Consider the following 17,750-nt stretch of genomic DNA (forward strand, 5'->3'; position numbering starts at 1 on the left):
GTCCGCTGTCCTCCCCGTTCTACCCACCTACACAGTCCCTACCGTGGGTTCCTTGAACATGCGATCGCCTTTCCCTCCCCCACTCTAGACCGTTGTACCGTTGTGAAATTGTGTGGACTAACCGGCTACCCACAGTTAGTTTGCTGCTGTGAAACAAGAAGATCGTCTTGCGTCCGCCGCAGGCGATGGATCGGTTCTTCTTGGCTGCAATGTCAAATGTCAATCATGGGGGCGGCGGGCATGGCGTTTGTCTCCGCATCGGCAAAAGGGGGTAGAGTATGTACCCATTGTACCCCAGCACTCGAGCAGTGCGCGTTTGATGTGTAAGCGGGTTTGTTAAATCTCCACTGATGTCTGTGGGAGCAGCGAGGGAGGTGGATTGGTACCACCGATCAAACACCCGGTACTCGTCCGGTGCTGTTGATAGCAGAGAAATCAGACTGAAGATCTACCCTGGAGGCGCCAAATGCTCGTAGACAGAGAGAGTGGGCTCCGCAATATAATGGAGAAGGGTCGGTTTTGGCTTTGCCGCAAGCGCGTTTCAGAATCGAGAGGAGAAAAATGCCAGCGAGGCTGTGTCTTTGACCTGCAGCCAATGACACCCCTCCAATCGACCGCAGTCAGCCTCGCCAACGAGCGATCGAGCTCTCCTCCCCCTGAACCTGAATCTCCCGCTGAACCCGTACTCGTATACGAGAGTGTACCTCGTACGGAGTCTGAGGATTCCTACTGCAGATCAAATTTCACGCGTTTCGCACTGCCACCCCGCCACTACCCGGTACACGCTTACGAGTTTAGAGACTGGCGTGCATTGGGAATCACTTCCTCTGTGCAAGTTCTTGGCTCAGACAGGCGTAGAATTGCGTATAGGTAGTGGGGGCCGGAAGAAACAAAAAAAAAAATTAAAATGGGGGAAGTGGGAACTCAATCGTCTTCTCTGAATTTGCTGTGACAACATTGCCTTATAACTTTGGTCTACGGAGTATCTTTGAAAAACCGAACATAATCCATCTATATGCTCCCGGACAGGTTGCAACGACAACTCGTCCTATTTCCCTCACCATCAACAAATGAAAATACCCTCCTTTCCCTCCCGACAGCTTTGCGTTCCACTACGGGTCGGCAATATCCTCACTCCATGTATCCGACTCCTCGGAGTCTTGAGACCACGTTGTCTGAGTCTCAGCATCAATGGCCCCAGTAGGTTGAGTGAAGAGCATCTGGCTCGGCTGGACCCTCGGCATCACTGGGGCAGGCGAGTGGATCCCCCAACCAATCCTCGCTTGTCTCCTAGCATCCTTCCTCGCCCTCTGGGCTAGAATGCGCTCGTTCTTACGATTCGAGTGGTATTGTGTGAGCGCCTTCTCTAAATTGAATCTTTTCGGTCGACCGCGAGATGTCGGGTTGCCAGTAATATGGCGATAGCATTCTGTTGCACCATGTCCAAGACATCCTTCTCCGTCGAGGGCCATGAGCTTGTCGATTAGGTCGGCCTTCTTGTATTTCTTCCCAAGAACATTTTCGAGGTCCTTAACACCGCGATTTTTTTGCAGTTCGCGCTCCATTTCGTCCACAAACATCAACTCGTATTCGCCACGGGTGGGGAGGGCTAAGGCCTTATAGCGTTTTGGTGACGTTGGATGATTGACAAGCCGAGTCTTCTCGCGTGGGGAAAGAGTAGTCTCGCTATCGGAGTGAGTGTCGTCGCTGCCTTCTTCTTGATTGACGCTCTCGTCCCTTGTTCTACTCCCTTGATCTTGCTGGTGGTGGTCACCTCCGCTATTTCCTTGAGGATTTTCGTGGTCGTACTCCTCCACAAGCTGCCGTAGCTCTCTCAAAGCTCGAACAAACCGGTTAAACTGGTGGCGGAAGCCGAGATGCGTTCGCGGGTGCTCGTAATTAAAGAATTGAAGCAGTCGTGCATGATGGTTCCTCATATCGATGGCTGCTCTTTGACAGATGTCGACTGTGGCAGGGACGTCCGGGTTCGGAATTCTGGAGTCATTGAGCCCTTCCATGAAAGGTTTCGGTCCCTCCTCCAACAGTTCGAGGTACCTGTCTTTAAGCTTCCTAATTTCTTCTGCCAGATTACCAATTGTAGTCATCAGAATGGCTCGTGACTCGTGGTCAACAGTCCACTCTAAGCCCCCGGATAGGATACTACGCACAACGCTCGCAAAGTTTCCATTTCCTCCATCCCTGAGCGCGTTTTCATAGCCCTGATCCCCAGCAAATACTTCTCGTACGTATAGTTCATCGTCGGATCGCGGCTCTTCTCTCGGTGGTCGTCTGTTGCGGCCACGGGCAGCGCCAGGGGTGCCGCCTACTGGAGCATCGTTTCCTTCGTCCACGGGATCTTCGCTCTCGTTATTTGCTGGCTGAGGACTCGACCCTCGATTCGGTCTGCCGGCAGAATTATAATTCCCGTCAAAACTATCAGGCGGTGGCAGCTCAGGGTATTCAACATGGGTACATCTGCATACGTGGTGGTACTGGCCTTCGTACATGGGACAAGGATGACATTGTGAAAGGATTGGTTCTGGAGTAGGGGAGTGGTGAGGAGGTTGAGGAGGCTGGGGAGGCTGGGGAGGCCTTGGTGGATGGTTTTCTCGATTCGAGCTGTGTTGGCTGCTGTGTTCGCTCCCATTTTCATCGTAAACGCCCACATCGACAGGAAGCTCACCTAGGGCTGGTCTCGGCAAAGGTTGATCATGGGCCTGATTGTCGTCATCACTATCATCACCGTGCGGTGAATGTGCTGCTACCGGCGAAGTAGCGCTTGGAGCCAGAGTCTCCAGTCGGTAAGCATATATCGCTGCGTTATTATCAACAGGGATTCCTCCGAAAAGCGGACTCATCTTGCTAGCGGCTTGATTGGAGGCCATCTCACCTGCACTAAGGTAATGATGTGGCTCCTTGGTCGTATTTCCAGCGAGACCGATGCCTCTGTATCCCATAGATAGTTGCCACAAATGTACTGCCTTCTGGACATCGTATGTTGTTTGCTCCAACAGATATAGCATCGAATCGTCAGGGAGGTATTTACTGAGACCACCCCTTCCGCTCTCTAGCTCCCTCCTTATAATCTCCCTCTGTAAAGTCTCCACCATCATCTGTCGAAAGGCTAACGGATTGAAATGACATTTTCTCTTAGATGATGGCCCCAGGCGACTCGATTGAGGTCCTCCACCTCGAAGCTTGAGGTCTGGAGTTGCTGTCGGGACCTTGTGCACTCTTGCCTTTGGATCAATGGGAAGAGCCCGTTGGTTTAACGTAGATAATTTCTGCGAGCGGCGTGAAGGGAGAACGCTGACTTTCGGATGCTTGGCATCAGGTACAGGGCGTCTCTGTGGGAGCACTTGATGCATTACCAAACGAATCCATTCAAGTGGACCGAGGGTCTTTTTTGATACTGAAAGATCTGCAGGGTCGCGAGCATGACGGGGAGGTTGATTGATGAGATACTCGACTCGTGGCCCCTCAGAAATCATTCCAGGTTGACCCATCTCCCTGGAAATTTGCTCGTGTTGGACCAGTTCATGAGCACGCGTCTCTGGAAAGGGGTAGTAGACATAGTCAAATGCGCTTTTCATGTTGACTCCCTTGGGATATGGAAACAGACCTTTCGATGATTCTTCCGGTACAGCAGTTTCCAAGGACTCTCTCCCATCAATTTCAACGAAGGTTAACTGAGATCGTGCACTCAAAGGAAGATCCGAGTAGGTAGGTCGCCTTTCAACAGTGTCTCTCAATGCCGGTGAGGGGAGATCCAGTGCGAAGGTCTCCCATTCTGTATGGCCGACGTCATGCTGCCATCGCCTGATTTTGATCGGCCCACCAGTGATCTTGTTAAACCGTGCGACCGCGAAATGGATCTTGGAGAGAGTGCTTGTCTCAAATTTGCCTGTTTGAATGAATTCTTTCAAGGCTTCTTTGGTATGACTTTCCAAAGGCGCGTCTCGCGGTCGCTGGAGAGACTCATATTTGTTGCCCGGATCGACCTGACACTCGTCAATATATCGACAGTATTTCCCGACCATATCTTCAATGCTTCTTGGGTTAGCCGCGTCCGACGAGCTGATCAGACGCTCAAATTCACGATACACTCCAGGTATCTCAAAGAACTTGCGATCACGCTCTACGTTGGTCGGAGATTTCGGGGCTCCCCCTTGTTCAAAGGCAGTAAAGGCAGTCTTCAAGCCTCGCCAGATCAAAAGCCACAACTCCTTTTGCTCGGAATTGTAAGCCGCGTTCTGAAAAACTTGATGCAAGTGGGCGCAGTGTTCCAACAATTCCTTCGCGGCACCTGGTGGAACAAGCAGTTTGATGTTGTCGTGCGCAGAGTCTAGCAATACTAACAAGGCGTACTCCGAGGACACGGTACGTATTTCTGACACGAGAGAAGTAAATCTTGATTCTGGAAAGGTGGAGGGGTGGCGTTTCGCCTGAGATTCGACTTCAGAGAGCTTGCCGATGAGCGCGCGATGAATAGCCCTGGCCCAGATGGTGGCGAATGTTTCGTACCGTTTTCTGAACGTTCTGAGAGCGGCCCGGACCGTAGGAGAAGAGATTACCTCCTCGGGCAGTTCCATGATGTTCTGTAGGGAGGCGTTAATAAGTCTGATGTCTTGGAAGACTGTTGCTGATCCTTCGACGTGCTTCACATCGGTCCATTTCACCAAGTAGTCGATCATGTGTTGGACCATATTGTCGACTTCTTCCGGTGAGCTATCAACGTCGATCTCAGGTAGCTCGAGTGGCTCCGTGGAGTCACTCGAGGGTGGGATAAATCGATTTTGGTTCATCTGGCCATCTTCGAGCCCCTCAACGGCCGAACGCAACCGCCCAAGCTCGCTATGCGAATCGCGATTCCCTATCGCTGCCAATAGACGAATGTTTCCTCTCGAAATTGGGGATTGATGCGTGCTAGGAGAGGCATTGGGAGCGAAACCTTCCAGCTGCGTCGTAGTGCCCATTCTCTCCGACCGATGAGACGACTGGACAAATCTTGACTGCATATTGGAAGAAGGATGAGAGGGTCTCAAGGTCCTGGGTGCCTGGGGCCCGAGGTCATTGCGATACATCTTGGGAGCCATTTTCGTTTCAAGAGAGAAAAGCGAAACAGTAGAGGCGAAGGAATCAGAAGTGACATGAAGGAAATAAATCAAGACTTACCTTGAGTCTCTCTGAACACAAAGAGCATATTCTTTAGCCGGCCGGATGCATCAATGACGGTCGCAAGAACAGCATTCGGCAATTTATACGGACAGAAAGCGGCATTGTCGCATTTTCTTGACGGAAGCAGTTCAATATCTGGTTTCGGAATAGTGCACCAAAGAATATTTGTCTCCATAGCATAATAACCATGCTGCATTCCCATGGCTGGCAAGCAGGGTCCAGTGGTCCGTGCTTCAGGCCCCTTTCAGGCTTCAGCGAGGTACTTTGTGGAACTTTATGTTACTTGTCGAAGAGTGTGACCCCCTTGGTGGGTGGGAGGGGTGATGATGTTCCGCAAGGACCCGGTCACTCAGCTGACTGAGAATGGAAGAAGCCGTTGCGAAGCGTGCGTGAACAAGGTCTGAGTATTCCCCGAAAAAAGGCACTCCCATGTGCGCATAGTGACTTCTAGTGGTAAAGGGTTGTGTATTTTTAATGTAGACTGACCGAGATAATCCAAAGCTGCAGGTATGGAGGAGTCCAGCAGTCCTGGTGCAATCAGCAGTAAGGCGACTGTGCGCAGGTGCTCGTGAGACTCGTAGGGAGGAACCGCGACTGTTGAAGGCGGTCGCGTGTCAAGTGGCGTGTATAGTGCGTAGGAGGGCGTGAGTGGCAAAAGTGAAGATGGAGAATCATTTCCCGAAGAGAGTATGAAGAAAGAGGGACTGAATGATGGAAGATGATGCAGTGGATGGGCGATTGACCGATGATTGGAGCCCTGGATGGCAGATACAAGGGTGCTTGTGTTTGATGCCTCGATGCCTGGCAGCTTTACCCCACACTTTGTGACTCTCTGCCAAGGCCTAAGCAACGCAGTAGGTGCCGATCATTGGCGGTGGGTGCCGGGGCTCTGCTTAAGGGCACCGCTAGGGATTCCCAGGGACTAGCGACGCCCAATCTTAGGCGACTCCAGGCCCAGGAAAGCCGGCACAGCCTGGGGATGGGTCACTAAGCTAATGCAGCCCATGCCTCTGGGAGCCTGGGACCAAAGCCCTCTCACACTCACCTTCTTGCTGCTTCCGCGCCCCTAAGCCCACCGACCAACCAATTGGGCGTCTAGCTCGGAGCTGACTGCGTGTTTTCGACACCCGATGCAGTGCAGGAAAAGGAAACCGAGCTGGTGAATCTAGCATCTGAGCATCTGCTCCCAAACTGCAAGTGGTGTGTGATGTGTGTGTGTGTGTATGTGAGTCTGTGCATCTGGGCCTTTCCTCCTGCTACCTCTTATGTAAACCATCTTTTCCTCCCCCTTCACTTCGACTTGCTCTCCTCCTCTATTTCTCCCTTGCTCATCGTTCCCAATACCATCCTCACCCTCCCGCTTGCTATCCGAACTACAAAAGGGCTTCTCATCAAACTATCTGATCACCGCTACTGGTCATTGTTTTCTTCCCATCCCAACCCGAAATAGAAATCCCCCCGCTACAATGACGTGACTGGGGGCCATCTCCTTTGTCCTACTCATTGCTCGTCCTCGACCTTCACCTAACACTGTAAAGAATCCAGCTACAACCGGCCCCATACGAGATACGATCTTCGTTCCTTGAATTCCGCGTTCTTCAACGCGGCTACACACCCACCTATAAGTCAGCTCGCCGTCATGTCTGAACGCAACCCTGCACCACCGTCTCCTCCCCTTCCACAGCACCGCCGTCGCTCGTCCTTTGTCGATATGTTCAACCCACGAACAAACTCCTCTCCCTCTTCTCTGTCCTCCTCCCCTCCCTCCCCGGGTGTTCCGTCCTCTCCCACCGTTCCACAGCACCGAAGAGGCACCTCGATCACTGCTCTTGGCCTGACCACGAACCCCTCCAACCACACCCCCTTTGCCGCTTTCGGACTGCAACGACGAGCGAGTGTCGCCACCTCGTCCATGTCAAGCTCCCCAGATTTCAAAAACAGTTTCGGAGACGAGCCTGCTGTTCTTGAAGAGGATGACCCCTCGCGGGCCACGGTACACCCTCCATCCTCGCCATCCTTTGCTAGACGGGTCAGTTTCGGCGCACAAGCTTTAAGAGATGTTAGACTAGGAGGGAGCCCTGGTGCTGCTGGCGGTGGTAGGCGCCCCTCCTCCTCCCTTTTCACTCTAAATGAGAAGTTCGAAAATGCCATTCCATCACGTCGAGCTACGTCGGGGACGGCCAAGACTGCAGGTAAGAGTCGAGGCCTGTCCCTTTCATACCGTCCAAGTGTTCTTGCCCTCCATTTCTAGCCCCAACTTGCAAAGCCAAGTCATTTGTCTCTTACTGATGTCCAACAGGAGAAGGCTTCAATTGGTCCGAAGCCCTACGGGATAGATCGAAACGTTCCCCATCCTTCTCCTCGGGCAATCCCTTTAGCCAAGGCGCGACTCGTCCTCGCTCCGCAAGCATTTCCAATCCCGAACCGCCAAAAGAAATCTCAAAGCCCGTCGAGCCGCCGCCTGCCAGGTTGATGAAGAAACCAGATGCCCTTGGCGAAAGAATGCTCCGGGGCGACTTTATGATGGATTGATCCTCGTGCGATGCCGGGATCCTTTTCTTTCCCTTTCGGTATACTCCCAGAATGGATATGTATGTCTTATTCGAATGATGTATAAGTGATACTTTGGTTTGATGGGACCTGAGGACATCTTTCAAAAAATGGAAAACCTTTACCTGTATCCATTAGCTTTCGGTAGTGTCGTCTATCGGCGGGGTTTCGAATCTCATCCGAAGCGAATCAGGTCGGCGGGGTCAGCATCAAGGAGACAGGGGAAAGGCGAAGGCGACAGAGGTTTGCTTCTTCACGATCGTTTTATGACGTTTCGTCTTCGCACTGGCACGGGAGCAGGAGGAGCTTCAGGATTTGGAGGCGAATCCCAGCATTTTGACTGTGGAGGGACCACGTATGCTTGACGTTACAGCAGCTCGGATATTGACAGACTGAGAATGAAACAAGCAATGCGATGAATGAACAATTTGAATTTGTGGTGAAATTAACTCTCGCGTCCTGTCTTTTACTGCGCTTATCCTGTCTCCAGGGCTCTTCCACCCGCCTCCTGATCGCCCTGACTCTTGGAAGTAACGCTCGAAGTGTATCCCCAAAATGGAAGCGGAGAATTGTAATTCCGAAGCCGCCATCATCCCCTCTCCGCCCTGCGACAACTTACAAAGGACGAAGGTGGGTAGGGTCTTGACTCTTGACAGTAAGGACTGCATTCTGTTCTCCATTATTCAAATCTTTTGCCGCCATAAAAGGGCTCGGGCCCATCCCAACACTGTCCCATACATAAGATTTCCTAAACACAATCTGTGAGGGTGTAGTTGGAGAATCAGCATTGCACAACACTAAACGGCAATTGGCATCTCTGCGGGAGTTTAATTGTTGCACTGCATCCATTTAGTCCGGTATTATCATATAAAAAAGGTATATCAATGTACATAACCTGGTAGAAAAATAGCTGCCTGTTTGTCCTCAAGCAAGAGTCCAAAGTTGATGGTCCGTTCTAGAATCGACATCCAGCCCGCACTCAGACAAGACCTCAAACCGCTGCAAGGATCCCTCTGTCAGATAACCCCAACACTCTGCTACTATATTCTACATCGCCTTCTTGATATCCGAAATTTCAGCTATGTTGCCAACTACAACAGTTGCAGAATATTTGTTTACACGTTTAAAGCAACTCGGTGTCGGCGCGGTCCACGGCGTGAGTCCTCCGCTCTTCGAGAGGCTTCTTCTCTTCTGCGAAGCTGTTGCTGTCTTCGTCGGTATCGACTAATAGAGACTGAGTAGATTCCAGGAGACTACAATCTTCGTTTATTGGACTATGTTGTCCCTTCCGGGCTCCTCTGGGTGGGCAACACCAACGAACTTAACGCAGGATATGCCGCAGATGGTTATGCGCGAATCAATGGCCTCGGGGCTCTGATTACCACGTACGGAGTCGGCGAGCTATCAGCCATTAATGCTATTGCCTGCGCATTCACCGAACGAGCCCCAGTCGTACATATCGTGGGCACGCCTCCTCGAAACACCCAATCATCGCGGCTGATGGTGCACCATACCCTCGGGGATGGAGACTATCGACACTTCGGCCAGATGCAATCGCACGTTACCGTCGCGCAGACTAATTTGCTTGATCCTCGTACTGCTCCCCAGCAGATCGATCAAGCTCTGCAGCAATGCATGATACATTGCAGACCAGTCTACATCGAAGTCCCTCTGGACATTGTTTCAGCCCCGGTTGTCGCAGAACATCTTATTCACAAAATCGCCGTTCCCAGAGACGTCCCTAACCCTGCTTACGACGTGGTATTGGACAGCGTTCTCGAGAGGATGTACACTGCGGAAAAGCCTGTTATCCTAGTGGACGGAGAGACAAGAGCACTGGGCATCTTGGACCACGTCGAAAAAATGGTATCATCAACGGTATGGCCTACGTTCACGACAACCTCCGGCAAAGGCCTCATAAATGAAACACTCGTCAATGTCCATGGTATGTACCGCGGCAGCTTCGCAGACGCGAGCACCAAGGCTTTCATTGATGGCTCCGATCTAGCCATGTATTTTGGTCCTCACCTCAGCTCCACCAATACTTACAATTGGACTGGCGTGCCCCAAACAGCTGCCGCCATCTGCTTTAGTTGGGATGGTATCAAGATTGGTGACGTGCTCCATCGCGACATTTCGCCACAATACGCTCTCAGCCAGATCCTGCAGAAACTAGACTTGAAGAGACTAAAGAAAAGTGGCAGCCGTCCAACTTTCCCTCGTGGCCAGCTTTTGTCCTTCTCAGAAGTTTCCCGTGACGATTCTATCAAGCAAGACAAAGTTTGGCGTCTTCTCAATTCCTTCTTGCGGCCTGGAGATATTGTCTTTGGCGAAACCGGGACCGCTGGATATGGCGTTCGAGAGATGCTCTTGCCCGAGCATACAAGACTCTTTACCCCCATTACTTGGCTTTCTATCGGATACATGCTCCCCGCTTCTCAGGGCGCGGCATTAGCCCAGCGCGAACTGATGGCTTCGTCGAAGTATCACGACATCAAGGGCGCTCGAACCATTCTATTCATCGGTGACGGCAGCTTCCAGATGACCGCCCAGGAGCTCGCGACGATCATTAGACACGATCTCAACGTGGTGGTGTTCTTGATTAATAACGATGGTTATACGATAGAGCGCTGTATTCATGGCATGAAAAAAGGGTATAATGATATCTCCACCTGGCGCTATCTGAAAGCACCCAGCTTTTTCGGTGCACCAGAAGATGCCTTCACTGCGTCCGCCAGGACGTATGGCGAGCTTGAGCAGGTCCTCAAACAGGAGAAGCTTGTGAATGGGACGGGAGTCAGGATGGTGGAAATTTATATGGACCGGTATGATGCGCCGGCTGGCCCGCTGGCCATGTTGCTCAACCGGCAGAAAGAAGGAAAGGATGTTGATCTGTGAGAAAAGACAAAATAGACAACAAGCGAGTTCGGCTGAGTCGGTTGCTATTATTTGATATCGCCAAGAGGCGGCAGGGGATGGAGCGAAGCACGGAAGCTCGGGGCAACAACGGCGGCCGCAGATGGAAGTGGAAGGGCAGCCCGACTGCGGCGTCATCAAGTCCAAGTGGCTTGAACGCCATATCCTGCCTGCTACACCATCACACGGGATTTAAATTTAATGGCGCCATGGTGATAGGGCCATGATAGATACACCAGAAACCCGTCATTTGACTCCTCTATCCGGCCTCGTCCTCCCTCCAAGTGTTTCCTCTACCTGTGCATCGTTTCAGTGACAATCGTCGTGGAACAACCCAGCCAGCTTTTTAACTGCCACTACGACTGCGCCAGCCATCACAGCAACAACCAACGCAGTCTGATTTTGGGAAGCCGGCGCTGTTTGTGGCTGTGTAATCCTGCTCTGCCACCTTGTGCATTATGTCCTTGTGAAAACATGGCTACCTCTCTAGCATAATTCTTCTCCCGACCTGACTTCGCCTGCTCCTGAGTTCACAGGCCTGAAGCGGACGCCTCGGAAACTGCCCTCACCTTGGACCAACTCAAGCATCATCCATCCCTCTCGAGAGAGCTTGAACACCACCCGGCCCGACAAGTCACAATGGAGAAGATTGTAAAAGGCGCCACAAAAATCAAGGTCAGGATGGCGCGCAGACCGCTTGATCAGAGCTGACGGCGTGTTAGTTGGCTGCGCCCAAGTCCAAGTACATCGAGCCCATACTGTCTGCCACGAATGGCGGAGAATCAGGTGTCGCCGAAGTCTTCCGTACTCTACAACTTCGTCTGAGAGACTCGACATGGACGATTGTCTTCAAGGCGTTAATCGTGGTCCATCTCATGATAAGAGAAGGTCAGCCCGAGGTTACTTTGAGGTACATATCCGAATCGCCCAAGAGGTTGGCAATCAGCAGCTTCACAGAAGGTACGCAGAATGGGACAAACCGCGGTCGAAAGGTTGTATGCACTGTCTGACAGGAGAACAGTTCAAACTCAAGGTCTTAATATCCGAAGGTACTCGGAATACTTATTGGAGCGAGTGCGAGCCTTCCGTGATACCAAGACAGACTTCGTCAAGTCAGGAGCTGGGAAGATGCGCAGACTGACGGTGGAAAAAGGGCTGTTGAGGCAAACCGAGATTGTGCAGGATCAAATAGAGGCGTTGGTGCGATGTGATGTGAGTTGTATCGAGAGACACCGGCTTGGATCTCGACTTACTCTTGCAGTTGCTGGGCACCCATGATCCGGATAACGAAATTTCACTGACGGCTTTTCGTCTTTTGACGCTGGACTTGCTGGAGCTCTTCAAGGTAATGAACGAGGGCACTATCAATGTTCTAGGTAGGCGAAGCGGATCAAATGGAGGCGGCTCTGGCTCATTCAGACATAGAACATTACTTCGAAATGTCCCGTCCTGACGCTGAGCGGGCACTGCAAATTTACAAGACTTTTGGCAGGCAGACGGAAATGGTGGTGCAATATCTCAGCCTTGCCAGACAGTATGAAATGTCGACTCGCCTGGAGGTACCGAGATTGAAGCACGCACCAACAACCCTGACCAATGCTCTGGAAGAATATCTCAATGATCCGGACTTTGAACTCAATCGAAGACAATATCTGGCGCAGCAAGAAGCGAAAAGGACCGGGAAGCCAGTTTCTGCCGCTCCAGCATCCAATCCCTTCGACAAGCCGGCAACAAAAGAAGTCGCCGCGGCATCATCTGCAGCCAAACCGCAACCCTTGCAGTCACCGCCTAAAGGCCCAGCACCGGACCTGATTGACTTCTTTGAGTCCATTGAGCAGAACCAGCAGACGATGGGTCAAGCCAACTTCAACCCGCAGCCTCAATTTCAGCAAGGAACACCCCAAGCCCAGTCCTATCAGCAAGCACCTGTGCCTCAACAGATGGGATACAATCCATTTCTGCAGCAACAGCAGACGTTCCAAAGTCAGACCCTGCCGCAGGCTCAGACTCAACCTCTGCAAACAGATTTCACAGGTGCAGGGTTCGGTGGATATGGAGCTCAGCCACAGCAGCAGGTACAGCCAGCAGGGGGGTTCCAGTTTTCGACACAGCTGTCACCGATCCCTCAGAACGGCGTGGCGAACTTCCCGTCACAATCGTTTCCGTCGGCTCAGCTGTCTCCCATACAACCACAGCCAACATCCACCAATCCGTTCCGGCAGTCCACGATGAATACCGGAAGCACTCAATTTTCCCCGGTCAGCCCTCCTGCTCCGGTCCGGTCGTCGACCAATCCATTTGCGAAGCACAACACTGGCGCCATTCCCCACAACGACCACACGGCAGGGACCATGCACGACCAGACAACCCTCTCTCCAGTCTCACCAGAGCAACCTTTTCCTTCGAACCCATCCTTCCTCTCGTCTCCGTCGCCTCTCCAACCTCAAAGAACAGGTACGAATCCGTTCGCGAAGAACCGGCCGACGACGTCTGGAGGCCCCGTGACAACAAACGTGACGGGAAGCACCAATCCATTCCGACAAAGCGCCTTTGTCAATCAACAGACGGGGCAGGGCTGGCAGCATAGCAACCAGGGCACTCTGTTGGGATTTGACGTGAATAATGTAGACACGGTGCCAGTATTTCCAAGGCCCGGACACGGTTAAAGCTGATAGCGTGGTAATGTAATGTCCCTTTTGCGCGTTCTGGACGATGGGAATGAAATGTACTCTTAGTCATCGTGGCGGACTTGGTTTCCGTGGCTCTTTGTTCCGCTTTGCAAGTGCCACCGTCATTTGACATTAGAAGTCGAATTTCCATCGAGATTTGAGATCGTCCGACCCCAAATTCCGCCACCCGCTCCATGTCACAGCTGCACAGCTCTTCTTACGCCGTCTTGCGCCGTCACCCTATTATCTCGAGGCAGAGAGTCGACGCCGGACAAAATATAGATCGTCATACGTGGTTGTATCTGCCTCTGACAATGAATTTGTGGGAGATGAATCCCTTCGGCCGCTTACCAAGTCATCCTGCGGCATGATGCAGTGCGCTTCACTCGGCTGGATCGCTTGACTCTTGCTCGACTCAAGTGACCACGGTATTCTCTTCTCAGTTCTCACATCGCAGGAACGGCCGCCACCGTAAGTCGCACCTGCTCATCTGGATCCACCAGAGCCTCCTTCAAAATGCCCGTGCCTCGTCTCCCAATTACTGCTGATCGACGTTAGAAGATGGACGAAGGCACCGGAGATGACATTCCGACGCTCTCCATCATCCCCTACGACAACAACCGCGAGATCGTGCTGTAAGTGAGACACCACACCAAGGAAAGGAAACAATCACGTCGGACCCAGTCCCGAACTGATGAGACCAGCCGCCACGCAGACACGATTGTTTACCGTGATCCGAGAACCAACCAACTAGTTCCCTTCCATCGAAACCAGGATGTAGAACGACGCTCCTCCGACTGTCCGACGTGCGGTCGCCCGTGGCATAGACAAGGATCCTCAAGCACCCAAGATCCTGGATCAAGCCCAATGGAAGATCAGCCGAGTTTCATCACAGAGGGCTATTTTGAAATGCTCGCCCGAAGTCTTCCTGGTTCAAACGAAACATCTGCACCACCTTCCCCGAGACGCCGAATCGCCCAACCCGTCCGCTCTCGGCTTCATCCTTCCTCGGCCACTGTGTCGCCGCCTCCAAATGCAGAGTTTATTGCCAGCGCTCCGGTGCCTGCTAGTCAAGCCCACGGGATCTCGGAGACGGCCTTTTCCCCAAACTACTTCGAGAAGTTCTTTGTCGAAGAAAGAGAGCTCGGAAGAGGTGGCCGAGGCGTTGTTCTGTTGGTCAAACATGTCCTCGACGGCGTTACCCTCGGTCATTTTGCTTGCAAACGTGTTCCCATTGGAGATGACCATGCCTGGTTGGAGAAGGTCCTTGTCGAGGTCCAGCTTCTGCAGACTTTGTCCCACCAAAACCTAGTCTCCTACCGGCACGTTTGGTTGGAGGACTTCCAAATCAGCACATTTGGCCCAAGCGTCCCCTGCGCATTCATTCTGCAGCAATACTGCAATGGAGGAGACATGCAGAATTACGTCCTAGGCTCGGCGCAAGCATCCACGACGACTCAAGAACTAAAAGAACGGATTCGTCGGAAGTCAAAGGGGGAGTCAGACCTGCCTCGGCGGCCAAATGAACCCAAAAAGTTGCATTTCGACGAGATTTACAACTTTTTCAAAGACATCACATCCGGATTGAGGCATCTTCATCACGCCGGCTTCATCCATCGAGACCTGAAACCCAGCAATTGCCTCTTACACACTGTCGGCGGTGAGACCCGAGTCCTAGTCAGCGACTTTGGCGAAGTCCAGTACGAATATGCTACTCGAAAATCCACCGGCGCTACCGGGACGATATCGTATTGTGCACCTGAAGTGCTCCGACGCATCTCTCCAGGTGGACCATTTGAGAACTTTACGTCAAAGTCCGACATCTTCTCACTGGGCATGATTCTACATTTTCTTTGCTTTGCAAACCTTCCCTACAATTCCGCAAACGTCCTTCACGAAGAGCGTGAAGACATAGATGAACTGAGAGCAGAAATTACTAGCTGGGGAGGATTTGACGATCAGCGCAAGTTACGCCCAGAACTACCGCCTGCACTCTACTCTTTTCTCAAGCGACTTCTGTCCTTGAACCCAGATGAACGGCCGAGCGCAGACGATGTCCTTCAGGTCGTCTCTTCTGGTAGACTTGATGATATTCCTGCCGCACGGAGGCGGAACTCAATGGAACCAGAGGAATTAACTCCAGGCCGACGGATCCAGAAGTTGGATACACCACAAAAAGGGAACTCCCCCCAGGGAAGACCAAATCGCGATGTCCCTTCTAGACCAAAGCGATCATTCTTTCGATCCCCGAGATCGGTGTCTCAGGAGCCGAGAGGATCCGAAGCGGTAATCAGCGACCATGGGTACACAAGCGGCAGCGAGGCAGACCGGGAGCAACTCGCACGCAAAACGTCCGCGTCGACACGGCGCGAGTCTGCAAACCTCAAGCTTAATAGCACTATGATCCTCCGGGCAAAGCATGCCTCATCGTCCCTTCCATCTTCCCCTTTACCAAAATCCCCTACACCATCACCGGTCCGGCAACAGCTCCTCCTTGAACCGGCACAACAGCTTGATCGGCCGGCGTTATCCCTATTGCTCTATCGATTCTATAGTTTCGCCGACGCACCCATTACCTCCCCCTCTACCCGCCTCGCCATACTCGGAGTAAAACTATTCACCACTCTCCAACCCTGCCTATCACAAGGCATGAATGCGATAGTCGTCTATCCTATCATCGCCATCGCATTTCTAGAGTTTTCATTGACGCATTTGCGGATATGGAAAGCCGGGGTAGCTATGCTGGCTCATTTCTTTGTGCTTGCCATAGCGTGGAGAACGGATAGGTTGTGTTGGACTTCCAATGGCTGGTGGATCCATTGGGATGGCGAATGAGAATTTTTGCGAGCGTAAACTGCAAAGAACGGGAAAAGCATGCTTTGATCCGACTAGGGCGGCCCCATTTGCTTGGTCTGAGGAACCTCCGCTGTGTTTTCTTCGGTGTTAAAAGTTTTCTATCTCAACTTTAATTGTACCTCTGCGGGTCTGGCCGTCGACCCCATCAGCACCCCCAACCCGCCCGCCCGCCCGCGTCAATCTTCAATTTATACAGGGATGACCACTCCGAGGGCGTGGGATGCCCCTTTTCTTCGTCTTTCGCTGGCAGCTGTCAATCGTTGCAGGAATGGGGGAGCGGGAACGGATCATGTCAACACTACCAAGTCTCTGCTCCAAGGCAGGCACATTGACATAGGGCCTGTCCGTGATTTGTACTGGCCCCTTCTTACCGCGTCAAGCAATCTCAGAGCGGTGTTGCCGCTAACTCGGATAAAATAATAATTTACACCTTTGGCAACTGCCAAGGCTATATGAAATATGTTTGCCGCAGGGCCGTGAAGCCTCTTCTGGGAGCACTGGGTCTCCCTTCGTGTCCTCACCATACTTCCAACAGTGGCTGGCTGGGCTTTTAGTTCCGGAGCGACGGACCGAAGTCGACCATGAAGATGGAAGGCAGCTTGCTTTGAAAGCAGCTCGTCCTTCGACAATTCGTCCCCTGGCAACAGTTACGTGTCTATGTACAATACGCGTATGCGCGGCTGAAAATGGCAGGGTACTCCATATTTTACATCGGCGCTGAATGGTTGATTCCCTTTGCAAACAGAATGTAGCGAAATAGGATGCTGGACCACCATGTGGAGGCACTTCTTTCTTGCCCCTACAAAGCTTGAGTCCCCGGACCATGCGAACCCCGGACCGGGATGGACTGTGGCACAACAGGCCTGCAAACACAGACACAATTGGAAGCGGCTAGGCCGTGAAGAGAGTCTGTACGGAGTAGATGAACATCAAGCCATCAAAAGCGTGACAATTGGTAACCAGAATAAATAGATTCTAAAGTCGGATAGGGTCAATCCTTCTCAAGATTCATAGTCCGGGATGCATATCCCGGTGGCTGCTTCCCCTGTCCGGGCTCCTAATTGACATTGAGACTTCGGAACTTAAAGCCCTGTAATGTTCCATGTGGGCGCCTGAAGGGACTCTAGAGACCAGTGAGAATTTTGAAGTTGGGCGGCTTTTTTGGGGGGGGGGGGGGGGGAAGAATCCTATGTACGAGCACAGCCTTGGGGATAAGGCTTGGCGGGAATAGGGGCTACTGGGGGAGTACCTCGTACGGAGTTGGAATTCCAACTTGACAGCCTAGATGACACCCATGATCGCAGCAAACAACAATATTAGCGCTACCGGTAAGCGGAATCCAAGAACACTGTTACTATGTGTGCTCTAATCCAATGATTGACAAACACCAGGATTCAGGAAGCCCCTGATACAGTGGAATCCAGGATGCTGGTTTCCGATTGGGCCTGCCCATGGTGTCTTCGAGGTTCGACGTTGTCAGGATTTCGGCCCAACAACAGCGGATCCCCGGGCATTAACTGTTCTGCCATCAGCAGAAGAGGCCTGCACATTTATCCAGCTTCGATCTTTTTTTTCCCCCTC

General features: G+C 52.2%; 4 protein-coding genes across 4 annotated transcripts; 3 read left to right on the plus strand and 1 right to left on the minus strand.

The window, feature by feature from the left end:
- Window positions 1-1,112: 1,112 nt before the first annotated feature.
- On the minus strand, window positions 1,113-5,084 carry Z519_02024 (uncharacterized protein; the record flags this gene model as incomplete). Its single annotated transcript, XM_016759781.1, has 1 exon — window positions 1,113-5,084. The coding sequence occupies one exon, from the start codon at window positions 5,082-5,084 to the stop codon at window positions 1,113-1,115; it is 3,972 nt and encodes a 1,323-aa protein (XP_016623302.1).
- A 1,733-nt stretch (window positions 5,085-6,817) lies between these two features.
- Window positions 6,818-7,710, plus strand: Z519_02025 (uncharacterized protein; the record flags this gene model as incomplete). The annotated part of the gene is made up of 2 exons (XM_016759782.1): window positions 6,818-7,370; window positions 7,478-7,710. The coding sequence occupies 2 exons, from the start codon at window positions 6,818-6,820 to the stop codon at window positions 7,708-7,710; spliced, it is 786 nt and encodes a 261-aa protein (XP_016623303.1).
- Window positions 7,711-8,809: 1,099 nt separating this feature from the next.
- Z519_02026 (uncharacterized protein) lies at window positions 8,810-10,626 on the plus strand (the record flags this gene model as incomplete). The annotated part of the gene is made up of 2 exons (XM_016759783.1): window positions 8,810-8,884; window positions 8,971-10,626. The coding sequence occupies 2 exons, from the start codon at window positions 8,810-8,812 to the stop codon at window positions 10,624-10,626; spliced, it is 1,731 nt and encodes a 576-aa protein (XP_016623304.1).
- Window positions 10,627-11,283: 657 nt separating this feature from the next.
- Window positions 11,284-16,148, plus strand: Z519_02027 (uncharacterized protein; the record flags this gene model as incomplete). The annotated part of the gene is made up of 7 exons (XM_016759784.1): window positions 11,284-11,319; window positions 11,367-11,604; window positions 11,666-11,856; window positions 11,906-12,020; window positions 12,070-13,268; window positions 13,872-13,948; window positions 14,018-16,148. The coding sequence occupies 7 exons, from the start codon at window positions 11,284-11,286 to the stop codon at window positions 16,146-16,148; spliced, it is 3,987 nt and encodes a 1,328-aa protein (XP_016623305.1).
- Window positions 16,149-17,750: the final 1,602 nt, after the last annotated feature.

The sequence above is a fragment of the Cladophialophora bantiana genome (genome assembly GCF_000835475.1).
Source record: "Cladophialophora bantiana CBS 173.52 unplaced genomic scaffold supercont1.3, whole genome shotgun sequence".
Lineage (NCBI taxonomy): Eukaryota > Fungi > Ascomycota > Eurotiomycetes > Chaetothyriales > Herpotrichiellaceae > Cladophialophora > Cladophialophora bantiana.